We start from the raw sequence: 26,286 nt of genomic DNA, 5'->3' as shown, positions 1-26,286 counted from the left end.
TAAATCAATCGTCAAATTTCGCGCGTTCTCGTCCCTCTGTCGACGAATGCAGCAGAATTGGCAGCTTTGACGTTCCAAAGCTGCCAATTCTGCGATCAGGCGTTGGATATCGTAAATTCTAGCAAATCGCGAGACGGACGTGGCTGTGATACGAGAACAATGTAGCGCTCTTTGCGAATGGCAACTACTGATAATCAAACACAGTATTTGAAATGTTATCGTACTATGAAAACATTCATTAGTCCTTTTTACGATCTTCTACCCAGAAATAGAATCATTCGCCGAACGAGGGTCTTTCAAGACGTACGAGAATTTAATAAACGGTGATCGGAGAATAGAAAATTGCCTGGACCACGCAAAATTCAAACATCAAAACAAACATTCGAACGCTCCAAATATTCGAAGTTTATCCGTAGCCTTTGAGCGCTACGAAATATTCGAATATTGACTTTCGCGAATAATTTCAGTTTTAATTTCGATACGAGCGGTCGTTTCGTTCGTTTTTTTTTTTTTTCAATTTTCCGTGTATTTGCAGTCGGACGACACAGCGGTCTTTGCAATGGGATTAATCCGTGAAATTTATTTTTCCGGATTTACCGTGCAAAATAAACGAAACGCGTCGAGGGATTAGCTTCAGATACACGATATTACCCTCCATAGTTCTGTCGAGATTGCGTCACATCGGATCAATTCGCGTTTGCGAACGATGCAATTGATCCGATGGTCCTTGAATTTCCGGGCCCCCCAGAGTATCTGTTCCTTATTACATTTCCCAGAAAACGAAGACACGACCTAGTGACGCGATATTCCCATTATCGAACCTTCCACACACTTTTCTTCGCGTCGATTAGAATTCAGGATCGTCTCTCGGAACGGGACACAGTTGCCTCTTCGTCTTCCTAATAACCTAACAAATTTTTGAGCCACCTTATTAATTCCCCTGAGAGTCTTTTAGTTTTTGGACGAATAGTGACGCGTGGCAAATTGAAATCTAATTGGAGCGTCTCGCAAGGTCTCGCTAATTCCTGTTTATCAGAGAAAAACTCGGTGAAGGCGAGGGTGGAGTCGTGTTGGTTTCTTACGGAACGCAATGTCGCTCCTTCAAAAGGAACTCGTTGGTATTTTGAAACGAGCTACGCGTTGTTGCGTGCTGCCGGTTCCCAGTTTCGATTACACGCGGGGAATATCGCTATCGATGGCTGATAACGCGTTAGAAAATGTCCCCTAGAAATTTTCCATATCGAGAACACCTTTTTCGATCAATCGCAGGTTCGAACCATAAATCGAACACGTTGCCGGAAAGAAAATTCCTTCGCCGCCCTCGAAATCGTTCCTTCGTTTTCCTTTTTCGTTTAATTTAGTATCGCCGCGTCTTGCAATAAATTTCTGCATATTCTATCGCGCGACGGTTAATTGGGCCAGCTGCACCGTCGAGCGACGGCGTTATTTATATTTTCATCCGGTGTAAGGGATTTAGAAATCAAGCAGACTTTTCGATCATCGTTGAATCGTTTAAAATAAAATTTCATCGAAACAACGTCGAGCTGCGGTTCGTGACCCGATAGTGGAACGCGAAAGGGGTGGAAGAAAGGAATGCGAACCCTCTGCGAGCACTCGTTTCTTGAAGCTGCAACTGGCGGGTGGGCGGGGAGGGGGGGGGCAGAAAAGAAATGGAGCGTAAAAAGCCCTAAAACTCTGGTTGGTAAAATTGGCCGTGGATTAAATCGTTATCGGGGCGGCACTCGAACCGGGAATTCGATTTACGGGGGTTGGGAGGGTGCGCGGTTCGTAGCTGGTTTACAAACGCGTCGGGATAAGCGGCACGCGCGTCGCTCGGCGGAAAAGCGATGCGGAGGTTGGAAGAGGGGGCGGGTGGAGCAGGCGGTCGGATCGGAGAAACACAGACAACGGACCGAAGCGTGACCAACGTCCGATATGGAGTGGCACGCGTGCGTCGTTATTGCGGGAGCAGCCTCGATGGAGAGGCGACTCGAAACAGAGGGGCCATCGAGACGGAGAGCGCGAAAGCCAGCTTGAAAAAAGAGTAAGCGGAAAACAATGGGACGACGCGGCGGTCAGAAGGGGTTGACGGGAAGAAAGAGGGAGATACAGACATGGGGCTCGTCATCGACGCTCTTCGGACGGATCTTTCCAGACCCAGCGCGTTAAGGGTGGCTTTCGGTGATCCCGTCTACGGACGGGGATTCTCGGTTCTGGCAAAATTTGAGACGTTCTGTATTATTTTCGAAGCGTCGCAACGACTGCAGAGTTGGTTATCGCGAGGGTTAATTGCTCCCCCGCAATAAATATCCATAGGCGAGGAGGGACGCGCGAAGAAACAACGGGGCGGCGGTACACATCGCGGCGGATGAGATTAAAAGAAGGCAGGAGGCGAGAAGGAGATGGGGGGAGTAAGGATTGGGGTTGGAGGGCGAAAGAAGAGAGGAGACGAGGGTGGAAATAGGCTTCGGTAGCCCGATCGATGGCAGCGATGTTGCCTCCGCTCGTACGTTCAGCTTCGATTTTCTAGCCGTCGGAAGGCCGGGCCGAGTCGGTTGCTCGGTCGACCGGTCGGCACGCTGGTTGGCTGACGGCGTCTGCGAGAAGGCAGCCTGCCCCGACTAGGTTAGAGGGTTAAAAGTGTCCGCGCACGACTCGCCAACACGTGGAGACACCGAGACGCGGTTTTCCTTTCCTCCGCGGGGAACACGCGCAGCGGCCCACTTTTTATCATCCAGCGCCGCCGCCGCCGCCGCCTCCCTGTTCTACCTACAACCTCTACCCACCTACTTCGAGTCGTCGACTGCCTACTACCTTTGCCCCGCTATCGTTCTCCTCCGTCGTCGAGGTTATCGCCAGGCTGGAAATTCGAACGTATCCCCGCGACACGTGCATCACCAGCCACGGCCCCGCTCCCGAGAGCCACGATAGAAACTATAATTTTCCCTTTCACCGCCTACTCTGCCCCCCCCCCTTCGCGTCTGGGTCCGGACCAGTCTAGTCCTGTCTAGTCCTGTCCGGGCCCGTTCCGCTCCGTTCATCCGGTTTCTCGATATCGTTGTTCGGCGTCTCTTAATTATCCCCTGTCGGATCGGTCGCCGCAATACCGGGGCGCCGTCGTTATTATTACGCTTTCGTGTTGCGCTTTAAAATAGCATCGCGACGTGGTCGTCGTCAGGGGCGTAGAGGGGGGCCTCGGTTATCGATTTTCTGGAACACGGTCGGGGCTGGAAATTCGAAATCGCACGGCCACCGTGCCCGCGTCGCGACGGACGATCTCGTTTGAGAATTATCCTGTCGTTTCGCGGAACGGATTTATCGCGGCGTGAAACGCCCCCGGAGCTTGCGCGCTTCTTAACGAGGCGGTTGCACGCCGTTAAAACGGGGAAGCGTGTACACCGACGAGTATTAGGCTCTCTCGGTGACCTAGTTTCCTCGAACACCCAACCTCCCCTCCCTCGGGGTATCCTTTTCTTTTATATAATCTCGACGCGTCGTTGTTGCGCGTTACGATGTTGTTTTCACAACGAAACCGGGCAAATAAGTGGATCGTCGCTCCGAATACTTAATATGGACGAACGACCGTTCCGTCCGGGTATATTCCTACTCGCGTACGGGCCGGTGCAACGTCAGCTCGATTCTCTTCCAGCTTGTCGTCGCGATTTTTGTCCGCGTTCAGTCTCGTTTGCACCGGTAAGACAGGTTGTGTCCGCCCAGAGATACGGCCGGATAAAATCCCCTGGCCGGTAGCTTTCTGCGGCCAGGCACGATCGGTCGTTTCTTCGATGCGAATCGAATAACGCCTGCCGACGGGATTTGCTACGCCCGTAACTACCTTTTATTCCAACGCAAAGTGCCTCGCGGGAACGTTACGACGACCAAAAAATAGTCCTTCGACGCACCCGTCCATCCTGCAAAATGCAACGACTTTCTCTCGCGGAGCCTCCGTCTACGACATCCGGCGACGTCCATTGTGCTTCTCGCGCAAAGTCGTTCTTCCATATCTTTTCCTTCTCGTATATATTTCTCCACAACGTTTCAACGATATTGATACTTCTTTTCCCGCAGTATTTAAGTTCTCTGACTTTAAAATATAAAATTCATTTTTAAATGGACAAGTATAGGCATAGGTCCGACTATTCTTTTTTTTTTTTTTTTTACCCGTGTCGTTTAATAGTTTATCAGAGCAAAAGAAAGTGCTACGATTGTCTTGTTATTTACCTCCTATTCCAATTCTCTACCGATCGATCGGTCGTTAACCGACGAAGGTTCGGGGACTAGAGCGCAAGGCGGAGCCTGGTCATTTGTCGAACCATGGCAAAATTCTTTGTCCATGGTTCCAAGAATATACTTACGCCGGTTTCCCAAGGCTTAGAGGCGTCTTCGAGACTTGTTCGAATCGTAGCGAAAAGAAATATTCGATAATTTGATAGCGTTCTGTCGCAATCTTTAATTAACCCGGGTCGCGTAAGAAACGCGCGATTCAATTTGTCGCGGTTTCCCCTCGCATGCGACGCGTGCGAGTTTTCCGGAAACTTCGCTTTGAAACGTGCTAGTCTGTAATAGCCTGTCGAGATGCAATTTCCGAGTATTTACGTACAAGAATGTGACGAGACTAAATTGAAGCATTACATTGGCGTCGCGCGAAACGCCGTTTCTTCTCGGATTTCAATCGGACACCAACCCTTTTAGGCTTCGCGGCGGAGCGATGAGTCGGAAAATAAGGTAATTTTTCCGTGGCTGGGCCGTGCAATGTTATCCAACGTTGCTCTTTGAACTGCGAATCTACCAAGTTTCACGAGAGACGTTCGATTTGTTTGGACTGGCAGAAAAGGTATACTTCTTGTACTCTTGCATTGTTTAGAGACTAATAAAAATAACTGCAAGTTTTAGTTATAACATGAAAACTTCATAGGTTTAATTTGACAGTTAATAGACAGATGCACAGGTACGAAGGTATGTTCGAAGAGAAAAATTGTCCCAATAGAGAAAACGCAATCGGTTTCCTCGCGGGGAAGTTCACGCCTGGCTGGGTCTCGGGGCCGAGATACGAAAGGTCATGCTCGCAGCGAAAACGAGAACAAACCCGAATAACTGAAATCTCGCGTTCCCAATTTTGCTCGGTTATTCGAAAAATACCGTATTTGACGGAAGATCGTGAGATTACAGAGGATCCGATAAATTGCTATTCTAGTTCCCGAAGGCCTAGTATGCTAAATTGGAGACTAGGAATGGAGTATTTTGTATAGCTACGCCTCGTATTCGTTCGCCTAACCCCCAGACATCGTTCCCGGCGATATCTTCCTTTTCTCGAAGCTGAAAGCGATACACGAAAAGGTTGCCCGTTTGCACCGGGCTCAGGTAGTAGAATTTGAATACTTCCAAACGGTTACTGTACCCGTTCGCGAGCCAGCCATCGCGTTAGGAGTCGTCTCTTTCAATCGTCGGGAAGCACGGACCCCGGCGTCGCTGGCGTCGCCGTGAAACGTAGCTTCCGATACAGATTTTATCGCGTTAAGAATCCGATTTCTTTTATCACTTTTTGCACGGTTGCAATCTTTTAAGTCACGGACGATGCTCCCGAGAACAATAGTTGGCCGAGCCAAGGGCGTGGCGTGTTTGTATCGGAAATCATTGTCTTGCCTCGAATTCGTCCCGACGCGAAATGCAACATTAATTACGCGAAAGCAGTGACTAATTGCTTATGCGAGTCAACGACCTTCGACTGCGCAAGAGGTCCGAGTCATCCGTGGATCTGGTTCAGGCTTGCTCAGCTGTATCTTTTGTGCCACTGTCGGTACAAGTGAATGCAGGAATGCGCACTTATGCTTTCGAGTGGTGGGCGATCGTACTTTCGACGAATCGTGGCTTCAGTTTCGCGTAATTGCGGTGCATTGACACTTGCTCGCGGTATCGAAGAGATTAAAGTCCTGTCGTAGATTATTTCGTTTACCGTATTTGCTACAACCCTTTCGGTGCACATGATTTAGCTCTACCAATTTGCAAAGAAAAATTCTTCTTTTCCAGAGTGTTATTTATTTTTCGCCCCGTACCAGGTTCTCTCGCTGGAAATTGCGTTTCGCGAGGGTTCCATTTTTCGTTCACCGATGGATAGCGACGAAATTCGAGAATTCGCGAACGAGTAAAGCGATTCGACGATTATACTCGAAAACGTGCAACGATAAATATTCGTGTCAGATGTATTTTATTTTTTTTCGTCGCGACAGAGGGAAACATTTAAAGCGACACGTTCCGCGGCACGGGCAAGCGGGGGAGAAAAAAGTGGTGGAATCGTGGATGATAATACTTCCGCGAGATTCAATATGCTTTTCCAATAACGCTGCCAGCGGAATGGAATATTGGTAATCGCCACGAGGAAATTACACGGAATTACACACACGATTACTGGCGCGGCGGTCGCGTGATAGAACCGTACGATATTTCGTACGCTGATGGAGATCCACGCGAGCGGAAGAGTTACGATCGATACAATCTTTCGAGGGAAATATAAACGCCGGCCCGCGGACTGCAGTTTGTTCGACTGGCCGACCGAGTCACGCGTCCTACGCCCTCGAAATACCTTTGCCCACCTAGCGCACAGCCTTCCCCAATATCCTGAATTATCCTCTCGCGCGGTGCATATCGTTGACCTCGCGATGGCCTTCCATTGTGAATGCGGAATTACGAAACGAAAGTTTGCCTCAACGTTTGCCTCGACGATGTTCCAGATATTCGCGTGCTAGAGCCTCTAACGCGCTGACGCGTTGGCACATCCGTCTTTCGGCTCGGTTTTCACCGACTCCGTCTACCTTTGCCCCCCTAGCAATTAAGCTATCCGTTTTGTTTAGATTTCTAAACGACCACGAGGAAATCTAGAAATTTTGAAATGATGAAACGTGGGAAATAAGGGTGGCTGCAGACGTAGAACGCTTCCAAGTACCTGGGCGGGGCAGCTGGCTTTAGGGGTGCAAAGGGTTAAAACTTGAAGCACGATCAGCCCTTTCTACAAAAGTATATTAAATATTAAAATTTGCAAGCCGTTGGATTAACTTCTCTTTCGAACAGAATGAGTTTTTAGAACGGGGAATAAATGTACCATTAACGCGCGTCGAAAGGCAACCGATATATTTGACCATAAAATAGCGTGGATCTATCGTACGAATAAATAAAGCTCCGAGGATAGGTATTTTTATAGTTCTGTTTTCCTTTCGAATTCTCGATATTTTCGGGGTTTGTTCAGCGACACCAAAGCCGCAAAATATATTTTCGTAATATTTATTTGCCTGTATTTCCGTTCGAGCGCTCCTGTCGAACAGATTTTTCGCACTTTTCCAGCATAGAAATTTTGAAATATTCTCTATCCGTCGTATAATTTAAACAGACGACGAGGACATTTTTAGAAGAGGCTTCCAAATCGAAAGCGTTGCTTCAAAGGAGCGTGGCCGATTTATGGAACCGGAGCATCTTTCGATGCCGATGAAACAGGATGGCCGTGCCCTGTCGCTTTTGACTTTAATATCCTCCGGTTCTTCGTCTTTTTCCACTCTAGAATTTTTTTCATTACTCGCCGCGCAACGAGCCCGCCGTCCCCCCACTCGACGCGGCAGCGGCAGGCGTTGAAGAACGACATCGTTTGTAGGAAATATCTTATTCGCGATTTTTTGGCCGACGTCCAGGGTTTCGACTTCCGGTGACGCATTCACTTTCGTTTCGTTCGCGCTGGTACATTCGAGCACCGGCGATGTTAATAACGGGACCATCGAGCGTTATCTTCGCGAACTTTGTTCCGCTCCCACCTTAGGCGCCGGCGGAACCGTTCCCCGAGGAGGGAATTAATTGGGATCGTAGTCCGATGAAATTTATGTTCGCCAGTTTCGCGAGTTATATTGCCGATCGAATGCACGGCTGAACAGGGATTTCGACATGGCAGGTGAACGCAGATGAGCCAACTACCGGTCGATGGTCGTTACAGTAATTCCTCTCCGCGAGATAAAATTCCATCGTTAAAACTTTTATTAATATCTTGCGTGTGTTTTCTTTTGTTTCGATTCATTTTATTTCCCTTCTTGGCAAGTACAGTTCCCGAAGAATGTTCGGTAGCATTCGATCCTTCCGTGCTCGAGTTATCGCTGCAAAACCGGGGGAATACGAAATTGATTAAATCACGTTTTTAATTATCAGCGATTTCGAAATACGATTTTAAATTCGCATCAGCATTTTTGTTTCATCGACGAGCGCTTTGTTTGCACAAACCCCTTGGAAAATGACTGATAAATCGAGGAATTATTGTATTGAATTTTACACGAGCCGCCATCGGGAAAACAGAACGAAATAAAAAGTTTGTTTTTCATTGTTAATGAAACGGTTATAATTCTCTTAAATTAATCCTTTCAAGATATAGAACGTATTCAAGTTTCGATATAATCCGAATATTTCCGATTTCGCGCGTAATGGTCCTATATTAACTGAAGTTCGACTTGATTGCGTCGGTCGTAATAAACAAAACATTTAACCGTTCAAATATTGGCGGAAAATATCGTGAAAATTTCACCCTCGCGGTGCTTGTAAAATAATTTACTCCGACATTGTTATTCCGCGGTTCGGTGTGATCAACAGGCTGCGGGGAAACGCCAATGTATTTTCACGTGTTTTTACGTTCGATTTATTAAATGTTGCGACTGCGATCGCGGGTGAAACTCTGTTACGACCAAACCGTCGTTATTTCGCTTTTCGAACACCGTTGGAAGTGAAATCATCAACGCCATTTTTCGCCCAAAATTCATTTCGATTCAGTTCGTTCGTCTGGTGGTCCAGTTTGTCGCACAGTTCGTCAGAACTCACGTGTCCGGTATGCGGGGAATGCCACGGAGTTCCACGTGCGCAGACCTCGGAAACACCCGTGAAAATAGTTCGGAATGTTAGAAACAAATAAATTCGACGCTATCAAGGACACGCGAAGCCCACCGCGGGAACGTTCCCGAAGTTTCGCGCGAAACTTTCGTACTCCACGAGTCTCAAAACCACTTACGCAATTACGCGGACACGGAGCTCCAAGAGTTTCCTTTTGTCTCGATCCAAAATACAGTAATTCGACAAATGAAGAACAAATGGTACATATCTATGATTAAATTTCAATTAGATTTAGTCGCTTTTACCGATCGATTCATTCGGACCGAGGAACGAATTTTAATATAAAACAATTTCCAACGTATCAATCGGAGTATTAACTCCAATCGCTATTATGTTTTTATTATATTGACCATTTTGCAGTACAGAGTTGTTAACACTTTGATTGCAACTTCAGTTTTTCCGCGTGTCATCGCCAATATCCGCCACGACAGTCGACGCGTTGATACGTAAAACTGGGCCACAGTGAATGACAGTTTTTTCAATTTAATATGCGAGTTGCATATTCCTAAAAAAATTGTACGACCAGGGAAAATAACGGAGTCGGGGGAAATTAGACAAGATACGGATGAATACGGACAACGTCCATTTGCAAAGGACGTACTCGTACGTCGTTGGTACGTGATAAATCAACCTACTGCTTTATCTTTTCATTTAGCCGACAAGGTACCATCGTCGACAATGCTGTATGACGCAACGTTGCTCGAACTGCTCGAACATCGCGAAAACGTACGAAAATTATAATTTATAGAGTTTCGGGACCACTGTGTGGAATATCGATCGATTTATTTATTCATTTCGGCGAACGGGAATCATCCGTATCAATATACATGCAATTATGAATATTACAATGATGTTTCAAAACGTCGTTAGAACTTTGCTCGGTGACCGTAGCTCCGTAGTTATTCGTAAACAAATTTAATTTAGCAAGCAGTTTCGCATCAATTTCAATACCCCTTTAACCGAGATTCGTAATCAATTTAATTCTATTAAAAACACGCCGTAAAAGAGTTTCTTTTTGGCCTCTGTGTCGAGATAACCGGGGAAAAACTTTCAATTTGCAACACGGTTGGCGGAATGAATGCACCGAAATGCAACGGACGCGCTGTCAACGGTGTCTAGATATCTCGTCGATGGGTTATTCGAAATCGTTCTTATCGGATCGCAATTTCGTTTCCCGGGATCGCGAACCGCGAAGCTCGAATGCAATTTCTACAACTCGAGACGCACCGCGTAATGGGCTCGCTCGAACTCTAATTATCAACCGTGTACACTTAACTCTGGCTCTAATTATCGGTCCCTCGCGCGTTACAAAGGGCACCACTGTATACGCTGGCCTGGACTAGGCCAAAGACGTCAAGCACACACCGAACGAATCCACCAGCGAGTGGCAATTCCGATATAGAAGCGAGGCGTGTAACGGTTTCCAGAATCGCTTTTGTCGTGGATGGCAAACTCCGCGGGAACAGAGGGTGTCCGTGGATGAAAATGTTGTTCCCGCTCGCTTAAAACGTTAGGCACAAAAGCAGCTCACGGGCATTATTCCGTTCGACCATGATTCCAGGGTGCGGGCGCGAAATGTCTCTCGAAATACTTGCCTGAATGGAGCAACGTCTGACGATTCGTATTGTTAACACGGATTATTTGCTGTTGGCGTTTCCACCCGCTGCTGGTACACCTGTTAATTAAGTCGCGATCGTACCGTTTGCCTGAACACCGACAACAGGAAGGCGCGTGTAAATATTTTTCCGACCGGTTCTCCGCCGTCTCTCGAATATCCGTTTTTCGGTGTTTGATTAACGAAATGCCACGGGGCGAAAAGGCAAATATTAAATCCCGGCAGGTAGTCAGTTTTCGACGTCGCGCGATCACGGATCTGTCTTCGTGGTTCGAAATAGATCCACAATTTTAATCTAAACTTCTCTGGTATTAGTTTCAACGATACCAAGTTTGTTGTTGTAGAACAATTCTAGAATGATTAATCGCCCTGCAAAGGAAACGAGGTCTCGCCCAGATATTAATAGTCGCGATATCTTAAATATTAATATTATTATCGTTTCGGATTACGTGTTCAGCGCAACATTGACGTATGTGATTTTGATAAAATCTGATGTAATAATTATTATTTCATGCGTCCCATCGTGTCGTTTCGGACTCGTAATATCGTTTCGTTCGATCGAACGGTCGACCGGTGGGGACGATTTATTGCATTCGCATCTCGTCTGTCGCGTTAAATTCATTTTACAAGCCGTGTAAATATAATTAAACGACCTCTACCTTAGCGCGGAATATCTCCGTTGATGTCGAGCGATCGATGCGACCGCGTTTAAAAGATACAACCTAGATACGTCTTTCGTTCTTTGCGTTTTATCCCGGGGAAGATCGGGGCGTGGAATATTTTTGAGAAAATAACGACATCCTCCGTGGTCGTCGATGCACAATGTTGAACGGCTCGTTTCGAGCAGATATCGGGGAAGAAGGCAGAACTGTTTCAAAAGGAAGCGTTGTGCAACGATTTCAAAGATATTTCGTAGAGCAGGGTGAGATATAAGGGTGGTCCATTTGAAGCTATCCAAATATCCCCATCAGACGATGCAACAAATGTTTCGTATGCAATTTTTGCACGTACAGTTTGTCTGCTTGCACGACGCCTAAAATTAAAATTAAAATTAAAATTAAACGTGAGATTTGTTTCCATTGAGAGACGGTGAAGAACCTCCGAACGTAAGTAAACATGTTCTAGAAGACCATTAAACCGACAAATTGCTCTTCTAAAGATACTTTTGAGATAGCAAACATGTTTACTTACATTCGCAAGTTTTTATCCGCTGCTTCCAAGGCTTGTGATTCCGATAGGAATAAATTTCACGTGTAATTTTTATTTTTGAAGCGAAGAAAAAAATATCGACGACTTTAAAAACCCCTTAAAAAAGTGACCAGGTAAAATTCTATTTAGATGTACCAGCGGTGGGATATCTGTAAGGCTCTTTTTCTAGGAAACCTGCAATTGCAGTGCCAAATTGCTGAACTGGAAAGTGGTTTCTCGTTTATTTTCCGACGCGGTTAAGATCGCATAAAAATGCTATAAAAGAAATATTGTACAACTTTCCTCGACCCTAAAAATTGCTTCGGGAGTTGACATATTAAAGAAGTGCAAGTTATAGGAGTTGACACTTTTTGTTTTAGTGGACGCTCGGGGAAAGCGCTAAGAAAGTAGGTGACGAAGCACGTTTCGTTGAACGAACTCCTTAATTGAGGATAAAAGTTTGAACGATAACAGAGAATAACCGGGTATTTTGATCGAACGCATCGATGGACGAACGCGTTAGAAAAATAAGCGGTCGTTTAATAATTATATTAGAAAACCCAGCCACGAAAATAAATCAATGATTTTCTAAAAGGAGATAATATATTCGCTTCCTTTGCTATGCAAGCCGCAAATTATTTAACATATTAAGTGACAACGTCATGCGCGTATGATTAATATCAAAATTGGACAGTAATTAATTACTTTGTGATTGTTTTTGTTATTGATTAATTGAAATAATTATGGCGGTCATAATCGCTAATCAATTAATCACCGCCGCTTCAGGTATCACTGGCTTTATAAAATTATTTACTCGACCATATTCAAAAGTGTAATCGTTTCATAATTAACGCTTGATGCGATGGGTATTTACCTTGATTATTTACGTTGTTAATTGTAAGTTTCAGCCAAATTCGTCAAAGCAATGGCATTGGGTTAAATATAAATTATAAATAAGTTTAGATCTGTCCGAGGGAAAGTTTTATGTAATTGGCTCGACAGTTAACGTGTTAATTGAGCGTTACGGAACCTGTCCGCTCTTTTTGTATACAGGCATTAACCACCATTTACGCGATGTTCATTCCGATCGATGCAATTATCAAAACTAATAAATTTAAAAAGTTCGTTTTTAATTCGAGATACGCGATCGACAGAATGCGTGGAAAGATTACAGGTTTTCCCTGGCCTAGATCAGTGTTCATTGGAAGATCGTCGATCTTAAAATTAATTCGCAGTTCCAAAGCAAAAATCGATGTTTCTATTTGACTCTTCGGGTGCACGGATCCTTCAAAATATTTCTGGAAAATGACCACCGACGTTAAGCTCTAGATGACAAAACTTTTCGACTTTCACGCGAGGAAATCATTCAGACTTAATCGAGCACCTTCTCCGGTGGGAATCCCCGTTCAATGGCCGATCGTCGATCGAATTTTAATCGAGTTTCGCGCGCCACGCATCACCGATCCTGCAAACCGTGTGAAAAACAACCCGGAATCGGCGATCGTTTCGTAATTTCTGCTTTATGTAATTGGCGTCGATCGCGTGTAAGCTCGAAAGCGGGAGAAAGTGACGCCCAGCTACCATCGGACGTCGGCCGTCGAGTTTTGAGACGTTCGCGCGTCCCACACGTAGCGGAAAAAGCGTCTCAAGTTTTTCCCGCTCGTCCTTACGATCCTTGCATCCCGTTTCGAATTTCCTCTTGCGCCCCCGTGCATGAAACGTCGATTTCACGCTGCTCGAAGCGTTTTAGAGGATCTATATATAGGGTTGGGTCTACAACTTCGAAACACAAAGCATCCGACAAAAAAATGGCACCGTAACTAATGCTTCGACATTGATGGATTAAGATGTTGCAGACGAGGTCTACGGAATCGTAAGAAATTCCAAATTGCACGTAGAAATTGCAAATATCAACTTTATTTTTTCGATATTATTAAATTACAATACATCTTTCGATTCGATGCCCCGAAGTTTCTTCGAGATTTTCCAAGACACAGTTAAAATCGTTGATTCTTTTAACAATTATTTTCATCTCCATGACGTAAAAATTGATGGATGAAATCTTGTTGCTCTCGAAACTAAAAAAGCTTAACTGTTCAGCGAGAACCACAGCGGTTCCTTTGCACCTCGCGTCGTACAAACTCGTCGAAGGTTAGCCGCGTTTCCGTGGTACAAGTTCCACGGAATTCGTCGGTGTAGGCAAGCGGGAGTCGACCCATTTTCGAGGGCAGATCAATTTTTCCGCGGCATTCGGAGCCTGTAGGAATCTCCGCGGGTCTTGCGGCTTCCTGCTGACATATTTTCCATTGTCTGGCGTCTGCTTACAATTAGCGAAATTGGATCAGCGCGTAGCCGTTCCGAGTGGAAAAGGATCGCCGCGGACGCCGCCTTTTTCTCTGTTTCCGCGTCGTCGGAACTTGACCCGGGCAACTCGTCTTTTATACTCTATCGGAGAAGAAACTCTCGAAAAACAGTAAAACCTTGCGAGATTTACGGACAGAGTTCGGAGAAAGACTTTGTAAAATAAATTACCATATTTGCAACGTTTCTAATTACTTAATATTTTTCCCTGGCAATTTTTAGCAGTGTCTAGACGATTCTCGAGATAACGTCCCGCGATTCAGCGGAACTGTACGGATTTTCGATCGATCGATCGTATTCGATTCCAGTTGCACGTATCCGAACGCGCGCGACAACGTCACGTGTTGCACGCCACGAACCACACGACTACCGTTCGTCCGCGTACACGCGCACGCATTATGCTCGTCGGACGCGGCACGTGAGATCCGGCACTGATTCATCGACGTGGCGCACTCGTCAATTACATTCCCAGCTTGATGGATTCGCGATCCAAGCGATTCAAGACCGCGATTCCAGTTGTCCTTAACCTTTACCACACCGAGGCGAAGCCTCTCAGGGACTCCATTACGGACGCGGGCGAAATTCTTATCTGGATAAAAACTTCCAACAACGAACCAAAGATAAACAGCTCTATTTACCCGTTGCTCGCGGATCCCCGTCCCTGGGGACCAGTTGATCAACCCGCTCGAGGCCACCGATTTTTCGAAATACGAAAAATGACAAAGAAAACCATATTCTTGAGACGAACAGAATTAACCTAGCCCAACACACACTTACTCCTTTGGTCCAGCCATTTATCGCGGACAAACTGAAAGACACCTGATCACGTTACATTTAGGTACTAGCAACAAAGAGATTCCAGGTACAAATACAACTTTTTAACTCTCGGATTAATCTAACAATCCCCTAACGAAACAGACCGAGCACACCATAGTTCGGAACTCCTGAGTTTCTCAGTTGAATTTGTCGAGACAAGGTATGAAAATATATGTTTGGAACTATAGTTCGCGAGCACGTCGAACGACGTTTAAATTCGCGAGGCGGAGTTCGTGAGCGGTGGTGCTTTAGCAAAAGGAAGTTTTCGCCGTGACGCGGTGGCGTGACGACAAACGCACCCTACGTCAGCGTCGTTTATACAATTATCTAATTAACGACGGAGTTTCACCGCGCCATCGAATGGGTACCGAAAACACTTTCCTTTTTGAGAGCCTCTCCGGCCACGAACGAACAACTCGCTGGCGAACGTTGCGATATTCGCGTCACGAAAGCCCGCGTTGACTTTTGTCGTCGGTGAAAGAATGGAAATCTGATCTGGAATGAGAAGTCCCGTAGTCTCTACCGTAGATATGGAATCGTTGCTACATTTAAAATCCGGGGGGGAAGGGGGGCTGTCTGGGAATTAATAGCCGATAACCATAACACCGCAGCCACCGCGTCTGTTAGCCCACAAATCTAGGCAATCCAATTTCTCGCGCCAAGTGCAATCAACGGAGGAAGTTACCTCTGGATATAGAATTGTTGCCGTGCTCCTAACAAGCTCATTGCGATTAAACGTTTTCGATCTGCTTGGTGCTCTCGCGGGAGGGGAATTATAATTTTTAAGAAACACGCGACGAGTCTGCAAAACTATTCATAAGTAGTTCCACGATTGTAGAAAAATTCACGACACGTTTAGTCTCGATGGAATAAATTAAAAAGTATTTCCTCCGAGCGAAAGTAATAGTTTATTAATTGGTTTTTTAATCTAACGTTGTTCTCGGATAACCTTTACGAGTCGCGAGGATTCAAATCTGGGGGTCGAAGACGTTAATATTCGATCGTTCGTAAAGGCTAATAAGAGTCGAACACTTCTTTTTTTTCCCCCTACCTTTCTCGTACGTAATTACGCTCGTCGATAGAGATAGTGACGTAATTGCGGCGTTCCGAGCGCACGAGTTTATTAATGTTTCGATCGAGGAAACTGCAATACTAATAGATAGATCGAGACACACCCGTACTGATATCCGCGATTGCGTAAAACAGTTGCGACGAGTATAATTAAATATTTACGCTCGCCTCGTATACGGAACACATTAGATACCATTACCGTTCGCGGGGCGTGTAAAAAAAGTATTAATAAGCCTGTCGGCGCGCGACATACGTAATTGCCGCGATCATGGAACGTGTATTGACCTTTTGCCTTTCATTCTGTTTCAGGGAAAAATGTCTACAACAACCAGCATGTAGCAATTAAAATGGTAAGTTTCCTACAGTTTTTTTTCTTAACGTACAAAAATACGAAATGAAATTAAATTATATATTCGTGTTCCAACGTCTCTCTTTTCTATTCTTCGCAGGAACTGATGAGGTCGAAGGCACCACAGCTTCATTTAGAATATAGGTTTTACAAATGTTTAGGTACACATGGTGAGTGTCCACGTTTCGTATAATTAATATCCAAAGTATTATGAAAAATTCGCAAACACACCACCGAGCGTGTCGCTGTCAAGATACGAGAGATTTTACGCAGACGATTTCATGCCCCGACGCGTGTTTATTCTAGTCCAGAGCTTCTTTAGCTATGGGTCGCGACCCCTCGGGCGTCGACGTTGAAATTCTTCGGGGTTGCAGAAAATTTTGAAAAGTATAAAATACGCTCTCGCTCCAAAACAGAATATTTTATCTACGTGCAACGAACATGCTTCTTAAAGGCAGTCCACGGAGTGAAATATAGAATAAAATTACACGTTACCTAATAAATTTAACAATTTTGCCTCGCAAGAAAGAATCCCCACGATCCAATTTCGAATTCTCTTTAATTATCGAACAGTGCCTATCCGTGGTGTAAATATGCAACGGGTTCCGACCAGACTAAACACGCGTCGTAGCGTTTTCAATGAGCGTGGTGCACCGTACCGATTACGATTCCACGCTTTGTCTTATGCGTTACGTACTATGCAAATAGAGGGTATACCGGAAGTGTATTACTTCGGCCCGTGCGGGAAGTACAACGCGATGGTGATGGAGCTTCTCGGACCAAGTCTGGAGGACCTTTTCGACCTCTGCGGAAGGAGGTTTACCCTGAAGACGGTTCTGAACATCGCCACACAACTTGTAAGTGAAATTAATCTGTCCGTTTTAACGTACGCCGGATAGCCAACTACACGGATTGTATTTTGATCGAATCGTTTGGCGTTTCGATCCCAGAGGAAAGCTCGAATATTCGTTCGAACTTGCCGATTCGGGAGCAAATGTATTTCGTTCATAATTACGAGATAGGGTCGCTATATTTGGACCGCCATATAAATTGGAATCGCGTTGATAAACCCATGTACATGATTACTAAAATGGCGCCGTTTACCGTGCGCGTTTTCAACGTTCCGATATCACTGAATTTTCGCGTTCGAAAGTGCAACGGTTGATTCGTCATGCGGGAAAATTCAATTTTAACAAGTTTCGTTTAATTTAATACTTTATTCAACGAGTGTATATTGCAGAAATTATCGAATAGATAGCTTCGTTAAAAAATAATATTTAAATTATTATGTAAAAGCTAGAAAAACAGTGTTAGATGTTCCTCCAAATAACTACAAGGTTGTTCTTGAAAGCGATAGCCCAACAAATTGTTTAGACCTTCCTTAGTTCTATTCGAAATGTCAAAGTTAATAGAATGTGCTGTACGGCGTAGGAAAAGGTTGACATTGTACTCATTTAAATAAGGGTCTCGTCCCAGGGAGAGTCGAGCAAATAATAGACTTTATTCGGAAAGAAAGACCCAAGAGAAAACGTCTTTGCGATCAAATATACTCGGGTCAAGAAGAGTCCTCGAGTATCTGATCTTCTATCGTTTGAAAAAGATGAGAAGGTTGTGTCGAATCTAATAATTCCTTAGAGGCGATGTCGCCTGGGGGTAGAAACAATGCGATGGCCTTACAATCTCATTAAAAAAATGAGCTTGAGAAAATCTTCTACCGCTACATGCGACGAATCGCAAGTTGCAAGCTTTTAAATATTTTAAATATTTTAGTTTTATAATTACATGAAAATGTAATGATCGATATATTGATTTAGTCACTGCAAGAAAAGATAGACAATTTTGTTTAAAAGTACAGGAAGAAACGGCGTCGAAGAATGGTGAAACAGAAATCGTTTTCTGTTTTTAGAAAGTTACTCGTAAGTTTAATTAAAAATCTTTCTCGCCTATCGCGAAGGTACAACGCTCACCCGTTATATGTTACGTGGCCGCGCCAAACAGGAAAGAAATACCTTGGAAAAGCTTCGTTGTAATATCAGTTATCAAGCGTGTAGCGTGACTGGAAATTAATATGAAATATTGAAAAACTTTTGATCGAATTTGCATGAATGGGAGCGGAATTATTATGATCGGTAAAAGTTATATTTTGCTGGTTAAACGGAAACTGGTGGGAAGGGCGGTAGGAAGACTGCTAGCGCGTCGTGTGACCTTGTTTAATCGATAAATCATATTTTTATATTTTTATATAACTGGTTCTTCTTGCTCTACTCTCGCCTCGTGATATATTTTGTTATATTTTCAGGCTATCAATTTCATTCGAAGTGACTACTTTATTTTTACCATTGACTCGCGATACTCGGTATATAAATATGTAGGTTAATTTAAATGTCAAATTTAATGTGAAGAGTCTGAAATTTTTATTCGTTGAAATTTGTGCTTAGCGGAAACATTTCGTGGAAATTCGACCGAAAGGAGACTAACTTTAGTCTTCTCGTCGGGTCGAATTGGAACGTTTTACTAAATTGGATCTTCTTTCCGCAGCTCCATAGGATAGAATACGTGCACAGTCGACATTTGATCTACCGCGACATCAAGCCGGAAAACTTCCTGATAGGACGATGCACAAACAAACGAGAGGTTATACACATCATCGACTTCGGACTGGCTAAAGAATACGTATGCCAGGAGACGAACAAGCATATACCTTATCGAGAACACAAAAGCCTGACGGGCACGGCGCGTTATATGAGCATCAACACGCACCTGGGAAAAGGTAACTTGCATCGCGTCGAGTTCAAATTACAGCGTCAGAATATAAGTAACGTCACGCCAGACCGTCTGCAGACATTTTCAAATACGTCCAAGAAACTTTTAAGGGGTTCGTCCGGTTCGAAACTCGAGAAAAATTTACATTTCCCTTCAAGAAACTATCGGACGCATCGATCCGGAAGTTGCGTGAATTTTCTCGAGCATGAATAATTAATTTTGATCGAAGCAACACCACGGTGGAGCCTTTGTTTTATAAATATTAATATTATTATTTTTTTCAAACTGGACAGACCCCTTGAGCAAATCGCGATGTTAAATCCGTGGCGTCTGTCGTCCGCGGTGCACTGGCCGGCTAGAGTTTCCGGTCCGTAATTCAATCGCGAGCAAATTGTTGCGTCCACGATGAAAAACGAGAAACGGCAACCGGATTCTATTAAACCGTCTCTGTTAACGTTGTTCGATCGGTGGCGTAAATATTTCACGGGAAAAACCGCGGTCTGCGTCGAAGCCGCGTAAACGATCGTGCAAACGCGCTGTGCGGAACGCACTCGAGGCATCGTTCTCGTCGAGAATCTTCTTTCTCGATCGTCCGAGGGCGAACCTTTTTTTTTTGAGAAATTGTCGAGACAGGAGACAAAGGAGTTGCTCGTTCGTTGGCAAGGATAGCGTAGCACCGAGTTAGGGTTTAACGGTGACGAGAGATGCGTTCTGGGCAGCGCGTTGCACGGCGTGGGAACGGGGGAGGGTCACGTTTGAAACGAGTCCGTGAACAACGCGAAAAACTGTTTTTTCTCGGCAAACAGAGCAGAGCAGAAGAGACGATCTGGAAGCGTTGGGGCACATGTTCATGTACTTCCTGCGCGGCAGCCTGCCGTGGCAAGGTCTGAAGGCGAACACGCTGAAGGAACGATATCAAAAGATCGGCGACACGAAGCGGAACACGCCGATCGACGTTCTATGCGACGGGCATCCCGAGGAAATGGCCACGTATCTGCGATACGTACGCAAACTGGACTTCTTCGAGATGCCCGACTACGAATACATGCGGAAGCTGTTCAGCGATCTAGCCGAGAAGCGCGGTTTCGTCAACGACGACGAGTTCGACTGGACCGGGAAGACGATGGTGTGTGATCCATTGTTGAAGTGATCGACCGTTAGATCACGTTCTTTTTTATTTCTGCGCAATGCATGCAAGAGAACCGAAGAGAGAAAATTGTAGGAGAATTGTCGATGGTCAGGGACGAATCGCACGTATCGCAAGAGTCGATATCGAAAACCGTCTTCGTCGGAGGTTTCCTTCTCGATCGAGTTTAACGTTCACGTTCGCGAGCGAACGCAGTGTACGACGATGTTGGAGACCGTTGTGTTGGATCATGAAAATTAAAAGATATTTACCAACGAGATTGTCTTTCGGATTACGCGTTTTTGACGATCGCACGTTAGGGTGGTCCTTGTTTCTGTTCATTTGGTCTCACGATCCCTCGTGGTTCTAATACAGAACAAACGTACCTTTCCTCTACCTTTAATATTAAATACGATACTTAATAAATTCTAAAATATAAAATTAATTTTATTTGCTAGCCAATGGCTGTTGGACTGTGCTCAGAGATTCAGAATCGTAGATGATAACGTTTGTATGTATTGTAACCGTTCTCGCGGTAGTGAGACCAAAAAGTTTGCCAAGAAAGTAACGACCAACGATGGATAAGGACCACCCAGACGTGCGCAATAGTTTGTTTGTAGTTGAAACTCCGAGGTATCGTCTCTTCGGGGTAAGTAAGTCGCCCTGAATGTACCATCAACGTCGTCACTCTGGTAACACGGTATTTCACTAACTTTTAACGTTTGCATGCTGCCCCCACACTGTATCTGTAGCCAGAAAACTTCGAACAACTTAAAGCTCTGAGGATGGCTCCTCCCTCTCACATTGGGAAGACCAAGTCCGACGAGGTGGGTGACATTACGCGGGCCTCTGACACGCGCGTCCAAGAGAATTCCTATCGATGCTACTCTCTGTTAAAAAGACTTTCTGTTAATAGTAAAAAAAAAATTAAAAAACCAGGATGAGGCTGCTGCACCGGGTATATAGTTTGCCACAGAGAGGCGTAATCGCGCTCGAAGAGTTGCTCGTAAAGTGCACGGAACGATACTGGGAGCTTATCGACTTTTATTTCGTCGAGCGTAAAAATCTTATTTCTCTTCTGAAACGCGATATCTCGTTCCCGACCGAGATTCGCATCTACGCCTGCCTGAATATCGCACGAAAGTTGTACGGCATTTATTATGAGCGCACTCCGCTTCCTCTCTTTTGTTAAACTGTTTAATTTACACTCTCCGTAAGGCCGTTTCACGCATTATTTATGATAGTCTTGTTGCTAGAGCATGTCGATCGATAAGACCTTTCTATTTTAATTCTAAGAAGCTTGTAGTTCTACAAAAGAAAAAGAAAAAAAGGATCATATAATTTAATGTATCCTTAGCACTTTGAATCGTAATTCTAAATGCCTTTACACCAAACATTACTTCATACGTATACCAATCGAATTAACTTAATTGGATGCTTTCTTTTTGCAGACGATATATATATATATATGTGTTAATTGTAATTTATTGTGTAATTTAATTTCGTCACATAAAGAGAATATAGAGTTTGTCCCCTTCGGTTAGAAGAGCTGTGTTCGAAATAACAATGCCCAATGTTACCGTCGTTTGTTTCGTTCTTGGTTCCACGTATGTTACATGAAATTCATATATCCGTAGACCCACGCGCCCAAGAAGTTTATCGTCTAAATATAATATTTGCGTTTCGTTTCCAGACAACGCCCGTCGGATCGTTGCAAACGGGACAAGAGGTTATCGTATCGCCGAATCGTGATCGGCATCCCTACAAGGTACGTTGTCCACGTGCATATCTACGTTTTTGTTTTCATTTGAACAGAGCATGAATGTGTGAAGCTTAATTACATTTCGAGTAACCGCATGAAAATTCACGTCATTAGTACCTGGATAGATTTTTTTTTTCTCTCTTTTTTTTTAAATTGTATCGATGAAAACATTAATGACTGCGGATGGAGAGCCGCGAAATCGGTTACGGAAGTTTTCGAAGCGTCCATCTTGAATGGCTCTAAAAACGGATGGGTAAATAAATGATTTTGTTTCTTTGCGAAACACGGGAATCCTCGGTGTGTAGGAATGCGATGATTTTGAGGACGATGTAGTCCTCGTGTTGGATGAGGTTCAGATCGAAATGCAAGGCAACTATGTAAGCCACAAAAAATTTTGTAAATTCGTTGGTCTTGCTTCTTCATGCATGTTTTTTATCTTATCGAAGATATCCGAATCGACGATTCGAGATTTATGGTTACCGTGCAGATAACTCGACGTCTTGAAACGTAGAGAACACGATTTTTCTCCCATTTTATGCATTAAATTTGTTTCTTTTTACAATCAGAAAACACCCTGTATCTCTTAGCCCTTTTGCCAATACCATTCTACGATTAACGGATAGTCTTCAACCTCGACACGAATCTCACAAGATGAACTATCGATTTCGAGTTGAAACACATACGTGAAGAAGCGCCGTAGGACAAAGTGTACTTTAAAATCCCTGTTGGCAGTCCTCTAGTGTTTCTATCTAGTATTTACGATACTAGTTAACGTAGTTAGTTACGTAGTCCGTACACATTAGATATTTTTCGATCAAGACCGTTTATTAGCATCTGTACATATTGTATACATCGATATATCACGTACCTCTTTTAAACATATTCGAAAGGTCGCACCGCCGTATCGAGCTGAAAATAGAAATTTCATTCGCGATACGATAATTCACGTTTCGGGGACAAAAATAAAGCAGGGATTCACCATGAAACATTTCACAAAGTGCTCTTTAATTTATTTATTTTTTTATTGTATTGGCTAACGCGTTGAAATTTGGACATTCTCGTGCTTGTTCCTTTAGGATGTGACAGGTGCAGGGGTGGGCGGAGAGGGCGGTAAGGGGGTGGGCACCATGTGGCCAGATACTATGAAGCAATCAGGAGCCGGTGGTACATTGACACCTGCTGATAGGCACGGTTCAGTACAGGTGAGTGGACCTTGCGATCATTTGGCACGCCAATCTCTGGTGACCTTTGTACGTTCGAAGATCGTTCTCTTTTTCTCTGTTCTGTATCGCGTCCACATCGATACCGTTCGCTCGAGAGAGAACCTCGAGACACGGTTTACATCTTGTTATCGACTATTTGACCATAACTCGTTACGTTCGTTCGCTGTTAACGTGGAAACGATTTTTGTACGAGCGATTGTTGACAGAAATTAGACGCCATGTTGGTCAATAAACATGTCCATAATCTGTTCGTAATTGTTCCGAACACCCTGTATAATTTTCTATCACGTTCTCATATAAAAGCTCGAGTTTTATACCGAAGTGAAATCCGCAAAGGAATGCTCGAACGCGGTTAAAATTGCAAACGCGTTTTCCTTGTTCGATATACCTCTTAGCTTCTTTTATTTGCCGTTTTATCAGCCCGGAAGACGACGCGCCAACGCGCCAACGCGCAAACGTCTGCAAGCAAACTGTTCGCTCTATTTCTAGACAAAGAGCCGATGGATTATGGTCAGTTAGGCGTCTATACGAGTTGGTTTGTTGCAGCATGTTGACATTGTTTCGTTGATCGATTTACCACTGATTTTTTCACCCACCACTAATCCACCACCGCCGTGTACGCGTTTGTTTTATTTTTGCGTGACACCGCGGGTTTTCTGTTTTATTTTTTATTTTAACAGTAAATTGTTAATCAAGTTGATTGGTTGTATCGCGCTTTAGAATTTCGTTGCGTTTGTATTAACAACTCCTCATGAATATAAAGTGCCGCTTGTTTCACGTAAATTATGGTCTTATTCCTCCGACGTAGAGGCTTGTATATATATATATATATATACATGTGTACGTGAACACATATATGTATATTTGTTATGTATCTCGTGTCGTTAGTCTCGTAGAGTATTTTGAATACATTTTAACTTCACGGTGTACAAAGTCCCCATCGATCGTTACATTTTCCAGTAATTAAACGTATAATTTCGCCTTTATGTAAGTCAATGTTTCCGTCCGTTTCTGTATAATGTCGCTCACAATGATTTGTCGTGTATTTAGGTGGTGTCCTCGACGAATGGGGAATTAGCGAACGATGATCCCACTGCAGGACATTCGAATACTCCAATTACAGCACCTCAGGAAATGGACATGGTCGACGAAACCAAGTTAGTATTACAATCAGTCTAATTTCTCGTACGATCAAGATATTAATCAAGATTTTTCTCTACACGTTGTTTATGTTTTACGAGTAAACTTCTTCACCTTCGCTTTGACAAACAAGATTCACGACAATTACAAAAGACTAACGCTTCTGATCAGGGATCGAAAGAAATAGCTGCACATTTATTTTTTAGAAGCTCTCTGACTGTTTCTGATATACAGGGTGTCTTGCTCAGCCAACGTCTTAAATATTTCACAGGAATATTATTTGTTTGCAAGGGACAAATTGTTTGCTCGTTGTATTTGTCCCTTCGAAACAAATAATGTTTTTCTATGGTCGAAGCTAAGTGAGATATTTATGATACCGACACCCTGTGTATTATACAACTATTGCATGTTTGTGTGTTTTACTTATGTGATTCATAGCAAAACTGTAATATAAATGAACTATTCTAAAACGTTAACTTTGAAATACTGTACACTAACACGGTAGAAAGTTAGCAGTAATGCACATACTATACACGGGACAGAAAGTATTAGGCGCTCAAGGTAATTCAGTGGTTATCCCCCACCAAACCAATTACCTACACCCATCGTACCCATTTGGGGAACCTCAACGTAGCGTTTAACCAACCTTATCATATTCCTGACGCTATCATTACACATTGAAAATAATAAACTTATAACATGGAAAGTGATTTTGATCACACAATACTTTCCGCTCCAAAACGACAACACCGTTGCGTTCTCTGTTACAATAAACTCTTATACTCGTCGATTGTATCTTTTGCATGGTGTATGTTAAATCTGCTGTCTATCATATTTCAGACACATACCTTTGCCAACAAAAAAATGTTGTCGCGGATGTGGAAAGATCTTACGCCGAAGTTTACGCTCCCATCATACGTCCACCGTTAATCCTAGACAAATCCTCGAGCTTGGTTCGATATTCCAGTACAAGTGGCCATTACAAAATTTCCTATTATGCAACATAAAAGCGAAATATGATATTAGATAATCATCGTTACATACCGAGTTACGTGTATCGGTCGGAATGTTATTTCCCCTCGCGCGCGGAGCCACCGACAGACAGATTTGGGCTAATTTTATTTCCGCGCAACGAACACAAATTTTCGACTCGTTTGTAAACCAACTGCCGTTTGCGTTTCATTCATACATTCATTCACAGTTTACGAATGAATCTAAAATTGATCCTAGGACATTAAAAAAAAGATCTCTTGTATGTAATAGATCATATTTTTTTATACAAAGAGTAATAACATTGCGTTTCGTTATGGAGTTACTGGTTGAACTTATAAGTAAGACTTGTCTAACAAATCTAGCAAAGTATACAGTTCGTACGATTTTATTCGTTAGCTTAAAGTAAAGAATTCGAATACGGAAGCACACTGAGTCCTCGATTTACTTGGTTCCACTGTTCCGGAGATTTCTGTGTAGGAAACGGGAGTATTTACATAAGTATATAATCGTGTAATTCAGGCGAATGTACGTGTAAAATATGAAAAAGAAATAAAACACTAATATAGCATCGAGTTCTTTTGTTTTTGTTAAACAGGTAAGTGTTACATTCTTTCTGTTCAGTTATTTTATTCGAACAGGATATTTATTGTAGCTCAGAGTTCTCAAGAGATCATAATCGTTGTCAAAAGTGATAAAATAATTGTTTGAAAATATTTCCAAGAATATTCCACTGGCAAGTTCGACAAGGTCCCCCCCGTGGGATTTCTCTAATTAATAAAATTAAATCTGTGCATATTGAAAAGTGAGTTCAACTTGGTACCAAGTACACTAATCCATGTAATTTGAGGACTTGTTATATTTGAATTGGATTATCGAACACAGAAAAATTGGAAAAGCCATCCCAGCCCTGCGTCCACGGAAACGCCATTTCCTGTCCATCCCTATAGTATACTCGACGCGCACGATTCA

General features: G+C 43.7%; 1 protein-coding gene across 6 annotated transcripts in view; it reads left to right on the top strand.

Annotated features, from left to right (window-relative positions):
* LOC122397877 (casein kinase I) overlaps positions 1 to 26,286 on the top strand; it is a 73,814-nt gene that overhangs the window by 45,008 nt on the left and 2,520 nt on the right. For 2 of the 6 annotated variants that reach the window (XM_043397336.1, XM_043397335.1), the window contains exons 2-10: positions 16,271 to 16,311; positions 16,411 to 16,480; positions 17,019 to 17,167; positions 18,849 to 19,080; positions 19,880 to 20,199; positions 20,952 to 21,026; positions 21,893 to 21,967; positions 23,038 to 23,163; positions 24,235 to 24,341. In XM_043397336.1, the coding sequence (XP_043253271.1) occupies positions 16,271 to 16,311; positions 16,411 to 16,480; positions 17,019 to 17,167; positions 18,849 to 19,080; positions 19,880 to 20,199; positions 20,952 to 21,026; positions 21,893 to 21,967; positions 23,038 to 23,163; positions 24,235 to 24,341 (1,195 nt within the window). Of the gene's footprint in view, positions 1 to 16,270; positions 16,312 to 16,410; positions 16,481 to 17,018; positions 17,168 to 18,848; positions 19,081 to 19,879; positions 20,200 to 20,951; positions 21,027 to 21,892; positions 21,968 to 22,266; positions 22,339 to 23,037; positions 23,164 to 24,234; positions 24,342 to 26,286 lie in introns of all 6 variants that reach the window. The other 4 variants (XM_043397338.1, XM_043397337.1, XM_043397339.1 and 1 more) reach the window with 3 other exon arrangements.

This window comes from Colletes gigas, unplaced genomic scaffold (assembly GCF_013123115.1).
Source record: "Colletes gigas isolate AHSC1104 unplaced genomic scaffold, ASM1312311v1 Colletes_gigas_Sc00010, whole genome shotgun sequence".
Lineage (NCBI taxonomy): Eukaryota > Metazoa > Arthropoda > Insecta > Hymenoptera > Colletidae > Colletes > Colletes gigas.
The sequence above is the reverse complement of the archived record's forward strand: the minus strand, read 5'-3'. Positions and strand labels throughout refer to the sequence as shown.